The 22,074-nt window shown below is 34.3% G+C and overlaps 3 protein-coding genes across 3 annotated transcripts; 1 reads left to right on the top strand and 2 right to left on the bottom strand.

The window, feature by feature from the left end:
- Nucleotides 1-3,449: 3,449 nt before the first annotated feature.
- LOC130967073 (uncharacterized) lies at nt 3,450-10,753 on the bottom strand. Its single transcript, XM_057891896.1, has 18 exons — nt 10,347-10,753; nt 9,364-9,630; nt 8,943-9,143; nt 8,673-8,756; nt 8,407-8,466; nt 8,258-8,302; nt 7,865-8,064; nt 7,180-7,777; nt 6,896-7,093; nt 6,661-6,747; nt 6,070-6,132; nt 5,599-5,673; nt 5,441-5,491; nt 5,067-5,144; nt 4,724-4,858; nt 4,350-4,457; nt 4,068-4,133; nt 3,450-3,884 (listed from the first exon to the last, which is right to left on the bottom strand). Exons 2-18 carry the CDS (start codon nt 9,619-9,621, stop codon nt 3,816-3,818), a joined length of 2,376 nt encoding a protein of 791 aa, XP_057747879.1. The 5' UTR covers nt 9,622-9,630; nt 10,347-10,753; the 3' UTR covers nt 3,450-3,815.
- A 4,564-nt stretch (nt 10,754-15,317) lies between these two features.
- LOC130967063 (12-oxophytodienoate reductase 3) lies at nt 15,318-16,846 on the top strand. Its single transcript, XM_057891887.1, has 2 exons — nt 15,318-15,801; nt 15,876-16,846. Exons 1-2 carry the CDS (start codon nt 15,462-15,464, stop codon nt 16,709-16,711), a joined length of 1,176 nt encoding a protein of 391 aa, XP_057747870.1. The 5' UTR covers nt 15,318-15,461; the 3' UTR covers nt 16,712-16,846.
- A 51-nt stretch (nt 16,847-16,897) lies between these two features.
- On the bottom strand, nt 16,898-21,351 carry LOC130967052 (O-fucosyltransferase 35). Its single transcript, XM_057891878.1, has 9 exons — nt 20,624-21,351; nt 19,815-19,955; nt 19,657-19,729; nt 19,492-19,562; nt 19,319-19,407; nt 18,881-19,013; nt 18,346-18,578; nt 17,693-18,169; nt 16,898-17,585 (listed from the first exon to the last, which is right to left on the bottom strand). The coding sequence occupies exons 1-9, from the start codon at nt 21,134-21,136 to the stop codon at nt 17,393-17,395; spliced, it is 1,923 nt and encodes a 640-aa protein (XP_057747861.1). The 5' UTR covers nt 21,137-21,351; the 3' UTR covers nt 16,898-17,392.
- Nucleotides 21,352-22,074: the final 723 nt, after the last annotated feature.

Genomic DNA, 22,074 nt, shown 5'->3' with positions numbered 1-22,074 from the left:
GTAGGTATATTTATTTCAGGGACCATTGGGCTACAGAATCTTCTGTACATACATAAAACTAATGGTTCTCTTTACTGACCTAGCCACCTGCATGCCTTCACAATCCTCTCTTTTTTCTTTAACACAAAATGTCTTATTTCTTAAAACACATATTATATATCAAATAAACAATTAAGTGAATCAGAGTTTGAGGGTAACATGTTGACATATTATAATTAAGTGAGCTTGATTCAATCTTAATATTTATAATGTAATATGTGCAAAGCAACATTGAAGTTGTTAGAAAGAGAGAGAGTTATGTTTTCTCTCTCTTACTATGTGCTTGCTGCTCCTATTATGACTGCACCTCTCTGATGCTGGTGCTGGTGCTGCTGCAGCTACTGGTGCTTCTGCAACTAAGCTGGCTCTCTGGCAACTCTTGTCTCTGACATCTTTACGGAAATCCATAAACTAGAAGAGAGAGAAAGAAAAAGAGGGTCTAAAGACAAAAGAGGAAATAGTTATTATTAGTATTAGTATTATTGTATTAATACATTAAAGAGTGTTGGTGTCTGAAACCAATCCCTGGTCTGAGAAGGTTGTACGGTTTTATATGAGCTTTTACTGCTACTAACTCTCATTTACTTTTTCTGTTCCTTTACCTCAGACCCCTGACCAGAACCAGAAACCAGAACCAGAACAGAACCCCCCACCCCTCCCCACTTACAATTTGACCCTTTTTCATTTGGAAAATAAATGTTCCAACATCACTCACTCAGTGGTGCAGCCCAGGGGCTTCTTTGGCTCTATCATAATTCACAAAACCTCAGTCATTTTTTCTTTTTCTTTCTTTCTCTTTAACTTGTTACTGTACTAACTGATGTATGCATATGCTGCTAACAGTTAGCTTCATTTGGTCCACTTCTGTTCATATATTTTTGTTTGATGGTAAAAATATTAATTGGATTTATCTCATCTTAGATAGTAAAACTGGTTTATTTACCATTTTGTGTTGTCCTTTTGCTAGCTCTATTGGAAGAAAACAAGTTTGCTGTTCTGTTAAAAGTAAGGCTAGTTAGGTAATACTAGTACTAATGCAAATCTTGTACTTACTTACACTCTTACAGTGATTAGTGTTCAGACATTTATAACCCTTTTTTCAGTGACTTCACTGACTTGGTGTTATAACTTTGATCCTTCCGTTTACCCTGGGGGTTTCAACATCATTCTTATAGAAACACCAACACATGCTCCTAAATACACAGTAATATACTCTTTTTTTCTTCTATGCATTATGGCAGAAAAAGGAGGACAATTTATTTGCACTACTTCACAACCAATGTGATGTAAATTATCCTTTCAATAGGATCAATTTTGGAAACAACTTGCCAACTATTTGCATAATCTAGTCTAACAAAACTTGATGGATACTACTTAGCAATTGGAAAAAAACTACAATCTGAATATATATTGGAAGCAAAAACATGCTCCAAGTAAGAATAAGAATGTCTGCTTAGGTCTTTAAGATATAAAAAAGCTAGTCAACCAAATGGGGGACACAAAAGTAAATACAATTGGATGGATTGTATTAAAATCTTGAGATCTTTAAAGGTATTGCTGTATTTTAAGTGTATGGCAGGTGAGTATAGTACAAGTTGCATTTTTCATCAATGTTTTGTATCCCCACCACTAGACCTAGCTGAACAAACACACCCTTTCTACCTTTGTACAACACCTTGCTTCATCAAACAACCAAAGAAAACAAAATTGTATGTCTTATATATCTTACTTAGGCTTCTATTACTACTCAATTATATACCTTATCTTACAGGTTTTATTCAAATTTATCTTATTACTCTTTTTAAATTGTATTTAGTTTAGTTCAATTTAGAGAGATTATATAATGCATATTTTCCTTTTTTTTTTTAAGGATATAAACAAATCAGTTCATTTTTGCACCTATGTTTCAGAAAAAATGCTTTTTTTATATGACAAACCTCATTGGAATGTTTTTGAGCAGTAAGGGTGAATCTAAAAAAGAGATCAAGTCTATCTTAATGGGTTGGAAGATTAATTACACTAATAAATTTCAGGATGATAAATTTAAAAAAATATCTGAACATTTTTATTTTTATTTTTATTAACTTGATGTGATGACCTCATCACTACTAACATTCTCTGCTGAAAGGCAAGTCCCAACCGAATCTGCTATGGCAATAGTACACAAGAGCATTCATTGTTCACCAAAGTTGTAGTACTGATTAATATTGAAATTTGAATTTGATGATAAAAACAAGAAATTTGATTCATAATAGCATTTATTAGATATATAGTATATAAGCTGCTCTTCAACTATTCAGCAACAGAAGCCGAAAATTGATTAGTTTGTTGAATATTTGACTCTATCTAATACTAAATGGTTAATAATATTTTAGCTAACTTTTAAAGAAGATAATATACATGAAAATGTTAATTAAGAATAATCAATCCTAAGAGTGAAGTTGATCAACTAAAACCAACACAACTTATGAACATGCATGTTGAGTTCACTTAGGATATAACACAATTTTTCCCCCTTGGTGTTTAACCAAACAACACCCCATGTTTTATGATTTTATTTACTTCATATGTTTTAATTTTAAGACAATTATATCATTACTTTTTAAGCATATATGGGTAATAAAGATGAGCTAGGTGAGTTTTGAATTTTTCCGTTTTAATGTTGTGTTCAAACCTCATATAAAAAGGGTGAAAAAATAAAGTGCATGGTACATGTGTGCCCCCTAGCATTACCATTATTTGTTCCACTTTATGAAAACACAGAAGCTGTGGCCTCTAATATAAGCATTGTATGCACCTTTATATTTGGCACTCTATCATAGTCAATATAAATTCAAAGTACAAATTAATCAAAGCTACAGAAACAGGGACACATTTAAGAAGTTAAATAAATAAAGGAAATGGACACACCAAATGTTTTCCATTAATGTAGTAGCCAGGAGGCCAAATCCCGCTATCTTTGCTTTATCATTCTGATTTTTAATCAGCCTGAGAACTGCTATTTCCTTCAAGTTGGACCACACTTTTCAATATTATCTCAAGTGAATAGTTCTATATACTTATGACATTGTGTTTATACATTCACATTTCTCTAAGTCATTTTCAAAATAAGAATCCCTTGAACACGGGGGCATATGCTTGTATTTAAGTGCTGCCACAGTGCTATACGTTCCAAATAAATGCTGCCCAAAAACAAAAGCCAAAAATAGTTGACATTTGGCATAATACTTGTATTATGTTATGCCACTTCAAGCAAGTTTTTTCTAGTAAAAATTTCTGAGAATATTTTCCTCTGTATCCAACCCTCACGTGATGTGCATAAAAAGCCTTCCTGAACCATCAATACTACTTTCCTTAATCAGCATCTTTTCAGATAGTAAAATATTATTAATCCAAAATAAACCCATTACTTTTCAAAGGAATACGGTCAAAGTTTCCATGTAATTCTTCAACAATAGAACATGATAACAGTTGGTAACTTCATGATACAAGCATAATAACAGTAAAGAGAGATTGAGATATTTACATTTGACATAAGATTCGAATCATATCTTCGATCCTACTGTAGGAAAATAACATTCATATGGAATAAAAACCTATAGAACTTTTAAGCTTGAACATATTATTTGACTGTTCATTTACATGTGCCGCATAAAGCCTTGTGAGTAAGGAATCTGAATTATATTTTAACTCAATGTAGGAAAATTGTACAACACTGAACTTGCGTTCAAGCTAGAATAAACACAATTATTCCCATGAAGCTTTGCATTGCGTCCCTATTCTTTTTGGAAGAAAGAGAGTATAAGATCTGTATGTACGGAAAATAGCTGCGTATCCACGAAAAGCTGTAAACAACCGAAGCAACAAATGGGGGAAAATGATCAGCATTAATAATCTGAAAACAATACAATCTAATGTTTGTGTGTAAAAGATTAAGATGAGTTATGCATTTTGAAACAACATAATCAAGAATAGATATGCAATTTGGTAACATGGCATAAGGCCTGAAGTAAGATCAAAAAGTAAACCTTCATAAAAGGCCGATCGCGGTACGGGAAAGACTCGATGAAACTCTCCTTCAAAAGCAAGGATACCTGAAGGTACAAACCACCATTCAGATCTTCATAATATTTTACCAAAATATGATGTTTGCACAGAAGGCCAACAATTATAAAGGATGGAATACTTCAATGCATGTCTTTTCAGTAAGAACTTTGAAAAATAATATGTAATTCAATTATTGTTTCCATTTTTTGCTTCCAGAATATGTCTTTTCACTTATCAAAGGATGAGTTCCCAGAATTACAGACCTTATCATCATTGGATTGTACATTGGTAATTGTGTGAGAACGGATGTTATCGCAAAGTGAATCCAAGTAAGATCTTAACACAGAAAGGAACTCCTTTGCAGCTTCCACCTGTAAGGAAAACAAGTGAGAATAACAGAACAAACATATGGAGCAACTGTTGTTAACAGTTTTACATGGAAAAAGTGGTGATAAACCAGAAATACTAAATTTTCTGACTGCACAATATAACGAACTATTAGGAAACTAGAGAAATGTTTCTTGCAAAATGGCTCTTAAACCACTTGGTATATGCATGACTGACAACGTAGCAATAATAAAGATATTAAACCGAAAAATGGAGAATGGAAACATTGAAATCATTAAGAAAGGCACACCTGAACTTCTGTGCATTCATACACTGGCCTTCTCCTACCCGTGTAACTTTCTCCTACAAGCATTGCATGAGACGGACGTAAAGATGAGATTAGCTCTTTCTGTCTAGGCAGTTGTGGGATTGTTGGTGACTTCACCTGTTGCAACATAATAGTAGTTTGGTCCGTCTATCATCAAACGACTAGAAGGAAAAAAGAAATAATCCTAGGAGCTAAGCCGCATTCGGCAATTCCTTCAATAAAGCCTTATTTTTAAGTTATAAAACACAGAAAAGGAAATTCATCCTATGCTTGGTCGGAGTTATTTTTTTATTAGCAGCAAGAGAGCTGCAAAAGAATGACATACCTGATTTCTATTGGCATCAACAAGAATCACATTGGTTAACTTCGACTGAATTTCACTGGTCTTGTTCTTGATACCAACCTTGAAAAATCATTTTGTAGATAGACAGAAATCAGACAGGGTATTATCAGAAGGGTTAAGATAAAAAAACGTTTAACTTGAAACCAAATCCAAAACTACAAACTGTGGTTGCAAGTCCAACTTTATCTTTCAATATATGAAAATTTTACCAGATATAAAGAGATATATATTCATAGTCAATATATAATGCAGCAAAGTACTAAGGTTGCAATTGAACAAACAAAAAGTAACCTCACTGCCTGACTTCAATTAGATATTATTCCTTAAGAAATAAAGCAGTAGGAAACATTACTCACCACGTAAGGGACAGGTGCATCCAAAAACTCAAGCATGTCATTTGGTAAAACCTAGAAAGTCATGTTCTTAGTCAATCACATATGGTGAAAAAGAAAAAAGAATAAATAAAAATTCATAAAACTAATTCGATTTAGTGTTACAAGTAAAGGAATCAAACCGGCATTAGTAGGCTTTGCCATTGGTAAGGCCGGATTAGCGGAATAACTGACAATACTGAAGCAGATAGAACTCCCTGGCAAGAAAGACATTATAAATTCATATAGAAACAAATCAAGGAGGCAAAGTTATTTCTAATGTAGACTAGGATAAAATATCAGCAATTTTTGCAGTAAACTTCACTGAATCATCTTCCCAAACATAACACTGGTGAGAAAAATAGTTGTCCATTTCATTAAACAAAGATGATAACCATTACTTTGCTAGATATGCAAAAAATAAACCGAATTTTCATCTAAAATAAGCAGAAAAATTACTGACTCATGTCACGTGCATAATTACTAGAAATATTATTACTGTTCCCGATATATCAAGGAGCTATCAGCAAGTGAACAGTTATGTTTCCAAAGGACAAAACAAACCAGCGGCCCAAATAACTCATTAACTCGCTCCTAACTTGTAAAAGACATACCAAATTAGAACAGACAACAACTATCTGCTTCTCTAGCAGAACTCCTGCAAAGAACGTTAAAACCTGCAGAATACAGAATGGACAGAGTCAATTAAACATTCTATCAGTTACAAAACTCTTGTACAACCAAAAAACTGGTACACCTGGATGGCAGAATTTCAACATAGTGAAAAAAGTTCCATGCTAAACTAATGCATAAGATGCAGAATTTTCCCCTCAATTTTGATTAAAGTAAAAGCCACTAAACTAATGATTAATTTCAGACCTTCACCGTAAATGTGGAAAATCTTTCAATAAAGCAATATCTCAACAAACAATAATTCGCATATAAACAAGATGTATCCAAGTCGAACATTTCAACTTTAAAAATGCATAAACTATGTACTTGAGCTGCAACTGAAGCATAAGTCCACTCCTACCATAAAAAATAAATGGTAAGACCATAACAAATCCACCCAAAATAGTTTTAACCAAACCTTCTATAGAGGGGTAAACAAGAGTCCATGTACTTGGAAGATCAAGCATGAAATTAACAGCACATGGTGAGAACATTTTTAAGTCCATAAAAGCAGACCAAAGGATTAAACATACATGTTCAAGTCTCAAGGTTCCACATATGCATGCTACAGCCCATAGGGATAATGCAGTTGCCTCTTCTGCCAAAAGAGCATTATGTGCCTGTGAGGAACAAACAACCATGAAGTACTGTCTTTACCATGAGCAAAGGATTACCAGACAGAATTCCTCCCAGAAGAGTCAAATCTAAATCTTAAATCAAAAGTTGAAAGGAAAAAAGTTCATTCAACCAAGTCTTACAACAACGTACATCAACTAATTTCAGATCAGGACTGCATGATTTTAGACCATCAGTTGGACCAACAAGACAGAGAGCTTCCTCAGCTAGTCTATGATATTCCAAGGGATGCAGGTGTTCCAAAGGATGAAATCTAACTGCCAAGCCCCTTGCAGGGCAAGGTAATCGATAATACTCGCTTATAATCTGTAGTGGTCCATGATTATTTTCCTGGTAATTGGAAAAATATCATCAGGTATAAACTATTACCACAACAGATCAGATAACAGTACCAGATGCATAGAAAAACTACAAACCTTGGCCCATTCAAGAATATCATTTAAGTCACTTGAATCCTCTTGGCCAGAGGATGACGCTTCCTCTGTCTCGTTATCATCAGCATCACTCCTGAAATTTCTATCTTCACAAGGTGAGCCCTGAAAACTGCAGGAAGATTCTGAGCTTTCATACTGGCAATAGCGCAGAAGTGGCAATAGAGCATTGGGTAAATGCTTATCTTCTGAGTGTTTGTTGGTTGCAAAAGCATCTGTATACTGATCACATTCTTCTGGATATGTAGGGCCCGATTCTTCTTTGGCCGTTGCCCTTCCAGTTTCAGGATCAGTTGGTTCAACAATCTCATAACTGATTCTCTCGTATATCTGCAGTTCCCTGTTAACCATTTGATGCTCTGGATGAGCATCACCCACAATATTTTCAGGCGAAGAACTTCTTAAGCTTGACTCAGAAATCATTGGATTTCCATCAAGTTTGCCTTCCATTGGCCCATCACTCACTAACATGTGCTCAAAATTACCATCTGAGTTTTCATCCTCAGAGTTACCATCAAAAGATTCAAAACTTAAATCTCCAATACTTTTCGTCAACCGATCCAGCCTCTCTTGTGTGAAGATGCTTCAGAGATATTAATAGAACAAAGTGAGCAAAAATGGTAAAATCATATGTAGAAGGCTTACCGATAGACCCATTAAATAAACCTACCTTTGTAAAACACCAAAGTGCAATTCAAAAAATGGAAGCCTTGAAAGAATGCAGTAACATCTCTGTGTGGTTAATATATGACGTCTCGAAGAAGAAAAAGGTGGTTGTTTATCAGAAATCAGAGAAAGCAATCCAGAGGGCTTATGAACTAGTTCTTCAACTAAGACACAACACCCATAAAGCGTTGAATGGTCTGCACCCTACAAAGTTGAAGGAAGGAAAAAGAAGAATTTCAAACATCATGAACATGGCAACAAGTACAATGCATAAATAAATAAATAAGGAAAGGCATTCTTTTCCCCGTCTTAACTATATGTAGAATAAATTCCTACATATAATTTAGCACATGGTTTGAAAAGGCTGCCTTTGTTAAAATAGGATAGCTTCACACACCTGTAACCTGAACACAAATGACAGATCCCTTTGTTTGATATGTTCCTGCAATATACAAGCAGAATACTTGTTATCAATGTGAACATCCAACTGAAACTAAAAATGATGCTAAAACTAATATTAATGTCAGTATTGCATAGCACAAATACCTGCCCAAAAAGAATTTCATTCAACTCACTCATGGATGGGGTTCTCTCAATAGCACGGACCTATAACCAAAACCAAAAACATTGAAACATAACTAAATGATCATATGAACATTAAGAAAGTGTAAGTCGAACAAGTAGAAGACTTTATTACTATTCACTGTACAAATACATGTATAAACAACTATTGTTGCCAAGAGTTTAAATACAAGTAAGAATATCATTAGTTGTTGATATAAAGATAAAAGTTCATTAAGCATACACCTAACCTCCAATCCTCCAGGGAAGCAGAAAGAGAGAAGATCCTTGCATTTAAGAGGCAGCTTTTTTTCAGGAGGATATACAAATAAAACCTGGAAAAACTTGAATATGAGTGTTAAAGGTACTGAGATGGTTAAAAAAGACCATCATCAATAAAAATTCTGGTGATCATAAAAGTAAAAACTGAAATGATAATACATGAACACTAGAACAAGTAGCACTGGCAATGAGAATTAAAAAAGTACAATAATTCAATCTCTGCTACCAAAATCCACAACCTGAGGTTCAATATTGGGCTCTATATTGGGTTCTATACGGGATTGATTCTGATAACCAAGTGCACTTCTCAATTTTCCCGGGCTTTCAATTTTTCTAACAACATATTGCCTTCGCAGTGCCTGAACATCACAATTTGGATGAAGTCCCACAACCACCATGCTTTCAAACAGCTGTGAAGGCTCCTTCCAAGATTTGTGGTCCTGCAAGCTCAAAAGAGGCACGATTTAATGGCACAGCAAAGAGTTGTGAGCAAACATGCAACGGTTTAAAGTGAAACAAACGGAAACAAGCATTCAAACCAAGTTCCAGAGATAATACGATAATAAGAAGCATGAACTTTGTTTAATTGTTATACTCAAAAGCCTAGAAGGAAAATGTAATTCTGGCACACTGAAGTCAAAACCCAATTTTGTAACATACAGTGTGTTGCAATTGGAAGTTTGCAGCCCATTGACGCTTCAAACTAGTCAGGATTTCTGGATTGTAATACGCATTTTTAGAATCAGGAGAGCGTGAAAATCCCTTTATCATCTTTGTAACTTGATTATGCAGCCTCTGAAATTGGCTGCCACCAGTATCATCTTTCAAAGTTGGAGAACTAACAGCAGCAGCAACAGCCCTAGCCACTTCACCCCAACTAGGACTAGCTGACTCTTCCTCCTTTGCTATGCCAGTCATTGTTCTTTCCTAATCATGATAAGCAATGACAGAAAATCAGATAAACAATTTGTCAGAAGTCAGAGTATTCATTATGAAACAATGTTATGCTTGAACTTCACATTTATTTGGTAGTCACATGAACATACTCTTAGAAAACTTTATTTGAACTGACTAAACTTGCCATTAGCAAGATGTTTTGCTCATTAGTATTAGCAGCAATTGCACCAACTGAATTAAAAAAGAAAAAGTTTTTTTCCTACATAATTAAAAAATAATAATCAAAGTAAAAACCCTGAACTTTGCATATACTTTGGCCACATCCAATGATTCAATTTCCCTTTTTCCCCATGTCGCTCATTAAAAGATGTTAGGTAAACCTAAAAAACTTCCCCCCACAATAAAGAATCCTAATTATTTAAAAGATTTGTTTTCATCCCAAAGAGCATGTAGTATCCGATCACAGTGATAGTAAAAAATCGGATTTCTCACGTTCTGCTCTGAAAAACACAGATTAAGTATACGCGATGCGCATCGAATTAAACCAAAACACAGAGAAAAAAAAAAAAGTTCGATAGAAGCTTCTTCTTATTATTATTATTATATATAAGGTACAGTAACCCAGAAAAAAAAGCACACAAAAAATCTAATTGAGCATATATGCAGCTGAAACTGGAAACAGTAAAAGTTAGATAGATGAAATAAATGAATTATTAACGAAAGAAGAAGAAGAAGAGTAAGGTGACCTGGAAGCTGGAAAATTAAAAAGGAAGAGGAAGAAGGAAAATTATAGAGAGATGTTGAGGCGGCCTTTAGCGAAGATGTTGAGGTCTTGGCTTTAACGGAGGAACAAAAGTAAGATTAAAGCTTAATTAATTATTAATCAGCTTCTTCAAGTAGTGTGAAATAATAAATAATTAAATAAATAAATAGTGGTATTAGATTTAGGAATAACCGAGGGAGCAGAACCATAAAAAGAAAAAAAAGGGAAAATAATAATATTAATTTGAGTGTGAGCAGCGGCAGTGGAGAAGCCTTGTGGTTGTCGAAATAATAATAAAACGACAAAGTGGGAGGAAGAGAAGAGAAGAGATGAGATGAGATGAGATGCAGCAGAAAGAAAGAGAAGGAGGAGGCTTTGTTTTGTTGTTTTGTTTTGTTTTGGGAGGTAGTGTTACATACAGTTTCTGGTGCTGCTCGCAGTCGCAGCTGACTAGGGAGTAGTGACTAGTGACTACTACTTGGTTCCCCTTCCTTTATCTCTCTACTCAATAACATTCTTCTTTAATTTCTTTATTTTCCTCTACTACTCTCTAATTGGGATTTTTTTTGAAATAAATTAAAAAAATATTATTTTAAAAAACAAATTATTTTAATTTTAATTTTTAAAATATATTTTTTTGTTTAGTATGAATTTGGGAGTAACCAGCTTTTATAATTTTATAGAGTTTTACTACATCTCTTGTTATATCAAACTAGATGTATTATTAGGTGTATTGTTATTTTTTTTTTACGACTAATTAGAAAGGCTAAAGATTAATTTGAATTTTATTTAAAAGTTTATTATTGGTCAATAAATTATTATGTATATAAAATAAAATTTAAATTTTTAATATTTAATTAAACAGATGAATAAGCTGATATTAATAGTAGTTTGTTTTTCGTATTATTTTTTTTCTTTTTTAATTTTCAATTTCGCTTCTTTTTTTTAACTTTTAAAACCAAAAATCTAACAAAATGAGGATTCATTATGAATAATTATAACAATAGATTTATATATCTATTTTGATTTGTTCACAACTTGTTTCATATTAATTTTAGAATCCATAAATTCATCACAAAGTTTTTTAAAAAACTACCTATTCTACATTACTCTAATTTATCTTTACAAAATAAGATTTAAAATATATATATATTATAATTATTTTAGTTAAAGAAAATCTAAAATTTAATATAATTATGCAACATTATAAATTACACTGAAATTGAACTCCTAAAAGCATATAATAATATTGTTGATTATTATAGTTAAATACAGTGACCATTTAATTATAATTAAATAATTAGAAACAAAAAAAAAATATTTTTTAGAGTCTCGTTAAAGAGATAATGGACTATTTGTATAATGAGTTATTGAGTTACAAAATAAACATCCACGTACTATCTAGAATAATCATTCGAGTACTAGGATAATAAACATCTTCCCAAAAGTTTAAACTGAATTTGGGATTCACCAAAAATCAAACCCTTAATTTTTCGGATCTAGTACTCTAATACCATTAGTGATACCACTTATCCAAAAGCTTTAGCTGATAGAAAAAAGTATCTCTAATACTCTCTAAATCTCTATTGTACACATTGTATAAATATTTCATTGACTACTCATATTTTTTCTATTTTTTACACTTAATAATAAATTGATTAATGGATGGTGGCGAGTGAAAGAAGGGTGACTCAGGATGACGCTTTGCGTATAAATGCATGCAACTTAAAGTCTTAGACATACGGTAGGGGATGAAGATAGTCTCCAACTTTTCTTATAGATGATGATAACGATAATATTATTTTGGTCAAATCGGAGAAGCCTAATCCTCCCTATTAATTTAATTAAAATATGCCGTTCCACTTAAACAAAATTAAATCATAAAAGAAGAGAGACGGAGACCTAACCTAACAAGGTTGGTGTATGTAGTAGTATATTAATTTTAATTTTACAGACTTTTTGCTCAATGGGTAATCTTAATTATTACGTGTGGGAAGTTACCTTTATTTGTTATTCGGGTCAAACGTTGAGAATTCAAAAGAATATGAGTCGTGTGATAATCTAGATCAATGTCTAAATACTGAGTCAAATTCTCTAGATAAAATGATTTTATATATATAGGAATTTACTAAATACTAAAATTCATTTGAATATAGGATTTTACTACGATAGTAACAGTCAAATAATAATAATAATAATAATAATAATAATTGATTAAGAACGTACAAATCGAATTATTTTTGTCCTTTTAATTTATGATGTGGTATAATGAAGCTTACATGGTACCTACTACCCCATATAAGGTTGAAAAGAAAAGTCCAACTTAGTTTAGATACGATTAGAGGATAAAAAGGGGAAAGTGGCATGAATATCATGAGGGTGACCGAACTATGTAGGACTTTAATAATTTTCTTTAATTTGTAGTCGTGATTATTCAAGGGACCTACTTATTCGGATTATGATTATCTTGTCTGATATAATTGCATGAAACTACAAGTGTTAGCCAAACCTTCGTTTTCCCTTGTACGGTTACCGTGTCTCTTGAACTGATGATATTTATGGGTGAAAATTTAGATGTAGTTAAATTTATGTGAAATTGATAACTAAGAATCATTAAATAAAAATATAATCAAATTATTTAATAGCTTTTAATTATTAACTTTACATAAGTTTCACCTATTTTATATGATACTTTAATTGTCGAGGTAAACCGAAGCAGATATAGGTCTAGTTTGGATAAATAATTTAAATAAGTTCTTTTGGAAAAAGAACTTAAAGCGTAAGAACTTTTATTAATAGCAACTTATAAATAAGTTATTTTGTATTTGAATTTTTAGTTATAGAAGTATTTATTTTAAAATTGTAGTGTTTGTATAAATAACTCAAAAAATAAATTTTTTTTACAGAAGAGAATGAATATTAAAATAACGATGATAATAAATACTTTCCAATATTAAATGTTGATTTTCTATAACCTAATCACTAATATTGTGTATGATATAGTAGGTGAAAATAAAAAATAAATATAAAATGTGTGTCAATGTATATTTTATTGCTGTTTTTTATTTTTTATTTTTACTCCTTTTAGAACTCCCTTCTCCTTTATTGAGGTTAAAAACTTGCTATAATTAATTATGAAAATAATAGCAAGCTATAAAATTACATGTAAAAAAATAAAATTAAAACTAAAATTTCATACCACAGTTAAATACAAATTTAATAATAAAAAATAGAATGATAAAATGATAAAAAAAATACTTAGAAGAAATATATGTAGTAGGTTGTTCAGATGCAATATTGTTTGAAAATGGTGGTAGAGGATCAATATTTCCATCAAATGAATCATTACGTGAAAATGGTGAGGTTTGGAACATTGCGTGAGAATGATGGTGGAAAGCCAGTGCTTCTAGCATATTTTGCATAAAGATGGTGGTGAAGGGTCAGTATTTTTCACAGAGTCAATAAGGAAAATAGATTTTTTTGTTTTGAAATTAATTTTTTTTAAGTAAGTGGTAGAATAACTTATTGAAAAGCAGAGAAGTCATATATTTCTACTTTTTCAAAAAGTTGTAAATTAATTTTTTGAGAAGTTAAATTTTTTTTTAAAAATGATGCTAAACATGCATATTATGACTTTTCATAATCCAAAAAAAAAAATAACTTCTGCTACTTCCCAAACAGACTCATAATAGTCAATAATAGTCCTTTTAATTAACAGCAATAAGCTGAGTTTTACCAATTACTCTTAATTTAGGCTAGATTTCATTGTTCAGGGTTTTAAAAAGGAAGGTAAGATTCATTTGATCATTTGTGTAATGATGCAAAATGTAATTTAATATAAATTTGTTAAGTATTTATTAGAAAGAAATAATTTTTTTACTAATATATAATAGCTAAATTCAATCATCATAAAATAAAAGTTGCAAAATTAAAACGTTTACCAAATCAACGAGAACTCAACTAACTGTAGTGTGGATGAAGAAGAATGTGTCTAAAATGAGAGTGGCCGCAGAAATATCCACAAGTGGGAAGCAGTGGTTGACGCAGTTCCACAAAGTAGTTTTATGTTCTCTAGACTTTACAAAGTTTGACTTTGACATTAGTTATAACCTGAAAATTACAGATTTCAGCATATTTTAATGGGTTCGTTATTCCCATTCCTGATTCCCATTTTCGAAAAAAAAAAAAAAAACTTACGCACGGTTCTTCGGTTGATTTCCTTTTTTTTTCCCCCCAAAGGTTCTTTTGTTGATTTCATTGTAATGTTTTAAATGCATACATATAACACAGAGCAGTGAAATAATTCATTATTGTTAGATAACTTGGTGTTAAGATGGAACATTTTTTTGCGTATTTATTTAGAAAATAAGAGAGGAAAAAGGTTAAATCACTTATATATATATATATTATTTTTTTTAAAACAAAATAGCAATTAATTATTTTTAAAAACAAAATGCTAATGCCACGGCAGCTGGATGCATGGATGAATGACAAAAAAGTAAAAGGAAAGAAAGGTTATATTTCATGTTGCTTTGCTACTTCGAGGGATTTTTTTAGGGTGATGCCACTTTAAGTGTTTAAGAAGTAACCGTGACCAATTTAAAAACAACATTGAGTATAATTGGAAGATGGCAATAATATATTAATATGAGTAAACCATATGAGATTCATGTTTTTGGTAAATTGCTTCTAAGTTCTAACATTAATTTCAGTACTAACTTCATTCAGGTAGGGTGTTCGGAAAATATAAAAGAAGTGGGCTTCGATTACTTTTTGTATCAATTTAATGGGCCGAGAGACAAGCCCATGTTTTGGAAATACTATTTTTTTTAAAAGAAATTTCCGGGAAAGAAAAGAAGATAAAGCACGTGATCATCATGTCTCGTTATAAAGCGCATTATTTTCATGAGTGGCCCGTCCAATTGAAAGTAATTAGAGCAAGGTGACCGTCCAAAAAAATCCTTGGAGAACTGCAGAACATGGCAGCGCATTATTTATTTGCTTTCACACACAAGGAGTTGACTGGACCCACCACTTTCACGGTTCTGCCTTTAATAATAGAACAGCAAGAGGAAGACTCGCTTCTATCTGATTGAGAATGGCAGACAACGAGTCCAGCAGCCTGTTTTCTGCTTACAAGATGGCGAAATTCAGCCTCTCGCACAGGGTGGTACTGGCGCCCATGACCAGGTGCAGAGCCTTGAACGGGATCCCACGTGCCGCTCACGCCGAGTATTACGCTCAGAGATCCACACCCGGTGGATTCCTCATCACCGAAGGCACTTTGATCTCTCCCACTGCTTCTGGCTTCCCTCATGTACCTGGAATATACTCTGACGAGCAAGTTGAGGCATGGAGAAACGTCGTCGATGCCGTGCATGCCAAAGGCAGCTTCATCTTCTGTCAACTCTGGCATGTTGGCCGTGCATCTCATCCCGGTAACCGATTACTCATTTATAATATTATAATAATATATATCAAATTCAAATATCTGATTTCCTGATTTGAACAGTGTATCAGCCTGGGGCGGCGCCGCCCATTTCCTCCACAAACAAGGCTATTTCCTCCAGATGGAGAATTCTCTTGCCGGATCAGTCCTACGGGGTGTATCCAGAGCCCCGACCACTTGACTCTTCTGAGATACCACAAATAGTGGACCACTATCGCCAGTCAGCGGTCAACGCTATCCGAGCAGGTTTCGATGGAATTGAGATTCACGGTGCACACGGCTATCTGATTGATCAATTCTTGAAGGACGGGATCAATGAGCGAAGAGATGAGTATGGTGGATCCATTTCAAATAGGTGCAGATTCTTAATGCAGGTAGTTAAAGCAGTCGTTTCTGCAATTGGAGCAGAAAGAGTAGGGGTTAGAATCTCACCGGCAATCGACCACCTGGATGCCATGGACTCCGACCCGCTTGGCCTGGGGCTAGCAGTGGTGGAGAGGCTCAACAACCTCCAGCAAGAGCTGGGCAGAAAACTGACCTATCTCCATGTGACTCAACCCCGCTACACAGCTTACGGGCAGACCGAGTCGGGCAGACCGGGCAGCGAAGAAGAGGAAGCTCGGCTGATGCGGACGCTGCGCAATGCTTATGAGGGAACATTCATGGCAAGTGGTGGATTCACAAGGGAGTTGGGAATCGAAGCTGTGGCTCAAGGGGATGCGGACTTGGTATCCTACGGTCGCCTTTTCATCTCCAACCCGGACCTGGTTCAGAGGTTGAAGCTCAATGCACCTCTCACTAAGTATAACAGAAAGACATTTTACACTCAGGATCCTGTTATTGGCTACACTGATTACCCTTTCCTAAGTGGGACTACTGACCCACTCTCACGCCTTTAATTCTTATCTTACTTCAATTATTGCATGTAATAAGGGAATGTTTTTATCATGTATCTCAAGTATGAAAGTTTGAAAAATAGTTTGGAAATTTCAAAGGAAATAGATTTTAATAAAGTTAGTAAGGAGTTGTATGCTGATGGTGTGTAGAATCAACCACTGAGATTGTTTATAATGAAAATGGGCAAATTATAATATCACGTTACCCTCTTTAACATTAGAGTATACAAATCCATTCTTCTTTTTTTCCTTTCTTTTCTCTCTTATGATGCATTATAAATACAACTTATTCAGTACAAGTGTAGAATAAAATACAATCTAGAGTTTTCATTCAAAACTATGGTTAGGGATGAGGTTTCTTTCACAAGGTATACTGTTTAGTTTCTATTGAGTGTATTGAGAGTGCTATACTTAGGGCTGCCAGTGCCTGATCCTTAATTTATAAGTACATTCGCGTAGTTCAGGTTCAAAACCCACCTTGGTCCCTTGTATAAATCTTATCTCCAACAGGGTAAGGGCAATTTATAGCACCTTACCAGAAAATCCGGCTTTCCAAACATTCATATTCCAATCTCCTCAAGACTAAGAGAAATATACCACAGCACAGTCACAATGTCTTCTGTTTGCTGCTGTAGTGATGTCATCATAAGAAGCACAACCACCAGTACGGAGTCTTGAATACTATCATGATTTTTCACATATACATCCTGGCAGAGGATTTGCATAAAAACTTTCCTCCAGCTTCGGAAATTCTCCGGCCTGCCTTTCGTACGGACCGCCGATTCGGTCTGCATGAAGCTTTTTTACCTTGGAGCTGAACTTCTTCCAAGAAATTTTTCCTTCATCTAATTGGTCAACAAGTTTAACAAAATCAATCCTGCATTAACCATTGAAATTGTGGCTTATAAGAATAAGAAGGAAATAGTTTCATTGAACCATCAAGTAGAAAGTAATACACGAGAAAGTACGTTAAGAATATCTTACTTGTCTGGATTGATGGTCTTCTTAAAGTTTTCAAAGCGCCTATGACCTTGTACAGCCTTTGCCATATTTCCATCGTAGGTGTAAAGAAACACATCGCTCTGAAGGGCAACGACATAGTCTATACCAGCCAACATGTTCTGGTGATTCTTGAAAGGGCTCAGCTCTTCTTCAGAGGACAAGGAGGAATGAGAGAAAATGTTGGGGAAATCATCCTCAAGATATTTCATACTTCCTCTTCCATATGCTTCTCCGGCAACCAGATAAATCCTTGTGTGTGACGGAAAACCAAGTGCTCTAAGTAACAGGGAAGTTTCCCTAGGAGTTAATGGGCAGCCTCCAAGCAATCTCCTCTCGGTCCCATTAATCTCTTTCTCCTTCCAGTGACTGACTTCATACCGCATTTGTCTTAGTTGCTCATCTTCTTCTACAGTCAAATTGTGACTGCAGCCAGTAAATGCAAGCATGTCTTTCTCATACCTACAACAAAGAGCAAAGGTTACTAGAAGCAATGATAAATGAAATTGAGCTCTTTCTTTTTCAGCTTAGGCTTAGACATACCCACATATATGCAAAAGAACATGTAGAGAAAAATAAAACATAAGCAGAGAGAGAAGATTCAGGTTAATATTTGCAATACTAGTATTGTAAATGACCTCAGATGAAGGGCCAGATAAGGATTTCCATTCTGTCGCATTCTAGATACCAATGTGTTACCAAATTCTTCAATTGGAGCGGAGTATTTTAATGCTCTGTAATTTACACGGCATCTTAGCTTTTGTATGGAACTTGAAATGTTGTTGTTAGCTAGCCGGGAATCAGTATGAGTGAAATACATCACTTTGTGTTGTTTTAGGAGAGGAAGAACTTCAGTTTTGTAATAGTTGACCTGTAAGTAAACATGTATATTCTCACTTGAGTGCTTTTAAAAACAATAACGAAAAAGAAATGCGAAGCTATGATCCTCATAAAATTCAATAATCAATGACAAAGAACAACCAAAAGTAAATGACGACAACACATATAACAGCATCATTGCATAACTCTCATTTTGTCAACAACCTCAACTTGCTACCTAAAAGATCAGATGAATGGACGACTAAGTTCAACATGAATGTGATGAATAAAATTAGTAAAACATATATTCTAGATATGCAGAAGGAGGAGCTGGAGTAAACAAGTCATGCTGACCTTAGACCAAGATATTGGAGTTTTTGAGAAAGGCTCGATTCCGGCGTACACATCTGGTAATCTCTCAACTATGTGAATATCATCCTTCAGTGTATTAATAAAATGCCTCCAGTCAAACAAATCCTTGAAATCACTGTAAGTATATTGACAGGAATCAAGTTTTAGATGACAGAAAGTATTAAATCCATCATTTGGTACAGCTATGATTTTGAACGTGATAGCAAAATGGATAACATATAAAAGAATGTAGCAAAGTTGCATAGCCCAACAATATTTATTGAGGTGCAATGCCTTGATTTGAACAAGTCTGATGGTAATACCTATGAATCTTGTATCTAAACATAAATATCATCTACATTGACTGAAATTTCAAAACCGAATGAAGTTTTCGAGATCCAATTTTCTACCCCATATTATAAGGTGGCAAAATAAACCAACCTCTCATCAGCCCAGTAAGAGGTGTGATCAAGAGAAGGAAGAACAAGTGTCGCCTTCATAATCTTGGCAACAGCAACCATATCACATATCTGCAATTACAACACAATGATAAGTTAGATTATGCTTGCTTCCTAACTTTCATAATATACCATCAGAAATCAATGCTGCCAGACCCCAAATCTCATCTGGTTCAAGCCACCGTTAGCGTTTATGAGGATATAGCCGTTGGTCTTTGCATCTAGCCCTGATGAAAAAGAAAGAAAAAGGAAGAGTGAGAAGAGAGAAATCACAGAATAACCCACTGCATAATACGAGATAGGAGGGTACTTGAGTCATACTCTTATGATTTCTTGGCAGTTCTATGCATTGAGTGAAATTGTCACTGTTGGGTTTAGACCAGATGCCTGACTCCTGAATGAAAATGCAAACTTTATAAATGAAAAAGAATAGACATCTCTAAACACAACATATACTACAGAGGGGATTTAAGACTTACTTCGGCCATGGCAATCTCCCTACCAATTACTCCTGTGTCTACCATCTTTAGAGTTCGTTCAGCATCACCTTCTCCATCCCTATAACCATAATCAATGGAGCTTCGGTCCATTATTAATCTAGAAACGGAGCCAGATAGTTCCTGATAAAAGGGTAAAATAATTTGCTTAGTAATATAACTTATCCAAACACCACACCATCCTCAGATGGATAAAAATTAAAGTGATTTAAGGAGACTCAAATCAGATCATGAACTATCAACTATATAGTTCTTAATCCACCCTAGTGTGAGTTCTGCAACTCACTTATTAAAGTTGGCAAACTAGTATGGTAGACACTGTATACAAAATTGATGATAAAATAATCTGCAACAATTTAGAAAGTGAAGCATTTCTAACAAAGTAGCTACTGTCCAAAACCAAAAGTACCCAGTTTCTCTAACAGAAAGGATAATTCCACAAACAACCAAACAAATTACAAACACTGCAAAAATGAATCAAATAGAACATGTTCACAAAACATAGCGTCTTCGCTCGCAAACAAAAAAGCTGATTAAACAACTTTGCAACGCAATATCCAAAATTTGACCTTCCACTCATTAAGAAATTATATATACTTTGCATCTTAAAACTTAAGATTCCTAAGGAAAACCGAATCCCCCCAAAAAATAATATTAATAAAGAGATCACAATACGAACAATGCCACGAATAAAGTTCTAACTTTTGTGAAAAACTGACACAAACTAAAATTAACCCCTGCCAAAATTATAATTTTTTAACACATGTATCTTCCTGAAACTTGATTCGAACCTTGTTAGCGTCCGATTCAGCTCTTTCAATGGCAGATCCAAGCCAGCCAGTGGCACACATCTTGAGAACACCGAGGAACAAGCACACACCACAGAACATCAAGAACATCCAGTGCCCAAGCTTCTTCTTCTCCCTCAGACCCAACTCCACAACAATGGACTCAATGGGCTTCTTCAGCAGACCCTTCACGCCGCCGCCGCCACCACCCCTGTGCGTCACGTGATGGAGGTGGAGGTGGTGGTGGTGCACGTGCTTCCTCTCCGGCACGGTTTCCAACAACCCTTCCGATGAGAGCAAGCCAGTAGTCCCCATCTCCGATCTCGGAGAATTGATTTGCAGCTCAAGTTCATTGAGCGATCCAAGAGAACCTCCGCCGCCACCGATGGAGCCACCGCCGGAGTTGGCGACGGTGGAGGTGGCGTTGTTGTTGCGCTTGAAGGAGTGGGCCCGGCGGGTCATTGGCCCCGAGAAACGCGGGCTGTTGACCCGCTGGGATACCCCATCGGCACCCATCGTGTAAGGCTCTGTTTGGATTCTACGCCTTTTTTTTCTTTTTTTTTTAGTGATGATTTTGCATTGAAGAAGAAGAAGCAGCAGCAGCTTCTTGTGATAGTCTTCTCTCTCTCTCGCTCTAATTTGCGCGTTCGGATTTTGGAATCCGAGAAATAATGCTTCGAAGATTGTTCGCTGCTTTTTCTTCCTGTTTTCTTCTTTATTTTTTTTTTTTGTTTTTTTGGAAAGAATTAAATTTGGTTTTGGAATTAGTGATGATAATGATTGATTATTGCTGATAATTATTGAACATGGATAATTGTAATGTAGCAAGTAGCAACCAGCAACTTACAAAAAACAGACAAGGATCGTTCTACACTTTTTTTTTGTTCCCTTCTTGTGAAAACAAAAATATATTCCTTTTTTTGTCACAAATAAATTTCCAATACTAATTATGCAAAATAATTAAATGGTAGAAATTACTTTGAGAATAATTAGATAATAATTTAATTAAATATATTAAATTATTTAATAATTTTTAATTAATATTTTTATATGAAATAACTGCATATGAATTTTTATTAAATTAAAAATATTAACTCCTAACATTATCTACTATTTATTTGTTTTTTCACTCAAAATGTGCAGAATAGTAACTGGATCAAGTTTTGTATGAAAAATGTCTTTATCATGTGGGAGGGCTATCAACTTATCAAGCCTCCTGGTTCAACTCTCCAAAGTAGGCCCCCTTTTTGTTTTCTTATCTCCAAAAAAAAATGCCTAAGTAACAAAATTTTATTAAGAGGTACTAAGTAATAATTAAGATTAGAAAATTTGTGTAAACTAGCAACTTTAGCTTGAAATGAAATTATGCATGGGTGACAACCGTTAACAGGTTGTTATGCATCATGCGAAATTCTTCATGCTAGAAGTATGCGGCACGCTTCTTCGGGTTTTCT

Source organism: Arachis stenosperma, chromosome 1 (assembly GCF_014773155.1).
Source record: "Arachis stenosperma cultivar V10309 chromosome 1, arast.V10309.gnm1.PFL2, whole genome shotgun sequence".
Taxonomy (NCBI): domain Eukaryota; kingdom Viridiplantae; phylum Streptophyta; class Magnoliopsida; order Fabales; family Fabaceae; genus Arachis; species Arachis stenosperma.
Note: the sequence above shows the minus strand (reverse complement) of the source record. Positions and strands in the feature narration are given on the sequence as shown.

Coding starts and splice junctions, on each gene's coding strand:
- LOC130967073 (XM_057891896.1), bottom strand. CDS start 9,621: ATGACTGGCATAGCAAAGGAGGAAGAGTCAGCTAGTCCTAGTTGGGGT. Junction 6,748..6,895: donor CTGATCTGAAATTAGTTGAT/GTACGTTGTTGT, acceptor TGTTCCTCACAG/GCACATAATGCTCTTTTGGC. Junction 5,674..6,069: donor TTGTTGTCTGTTCTAATTTG/GTATGTCTTTTA, acceptor CTTTCTTGCCAG/GGAGTTCTATCTGCTTCAGT.
- LOC130967063 (XM_057891887.1), top strand. CDS start 15,462: ATGGCAGACAACGAGTCCAGCAGCCTGTTTTCTGCTTACAAGATGGCG. Junction 15,802..15,875: donor TGGCCGTGCATCTCATCCCG/GTAACCGATTAC, acceptor TGATTTGAACAG/TGTATCAGCCTGGGGCGGCG.
- LOC130967052 (XM_057891878.1), bottom strand. CDS start 21,136: ATGGGTGCCGATGGGGTATCCCAGCGGGTCAACAGCCCGCGTTTCTCG. Junction 18,170..18,345: donor TATCTGGCCCTTCATCTGAG/GTCATTTACAAT, acceptor TCTTTGTTGTAG/GTATGAGAAAGACATGCTTG. Junction 17,586..17,692: donor AAGACCATCAATCCAGACAA/GTAAGATATTCT, acceptor TGGTTAATGCAG/GATTGATTTTGTTAAACTTG.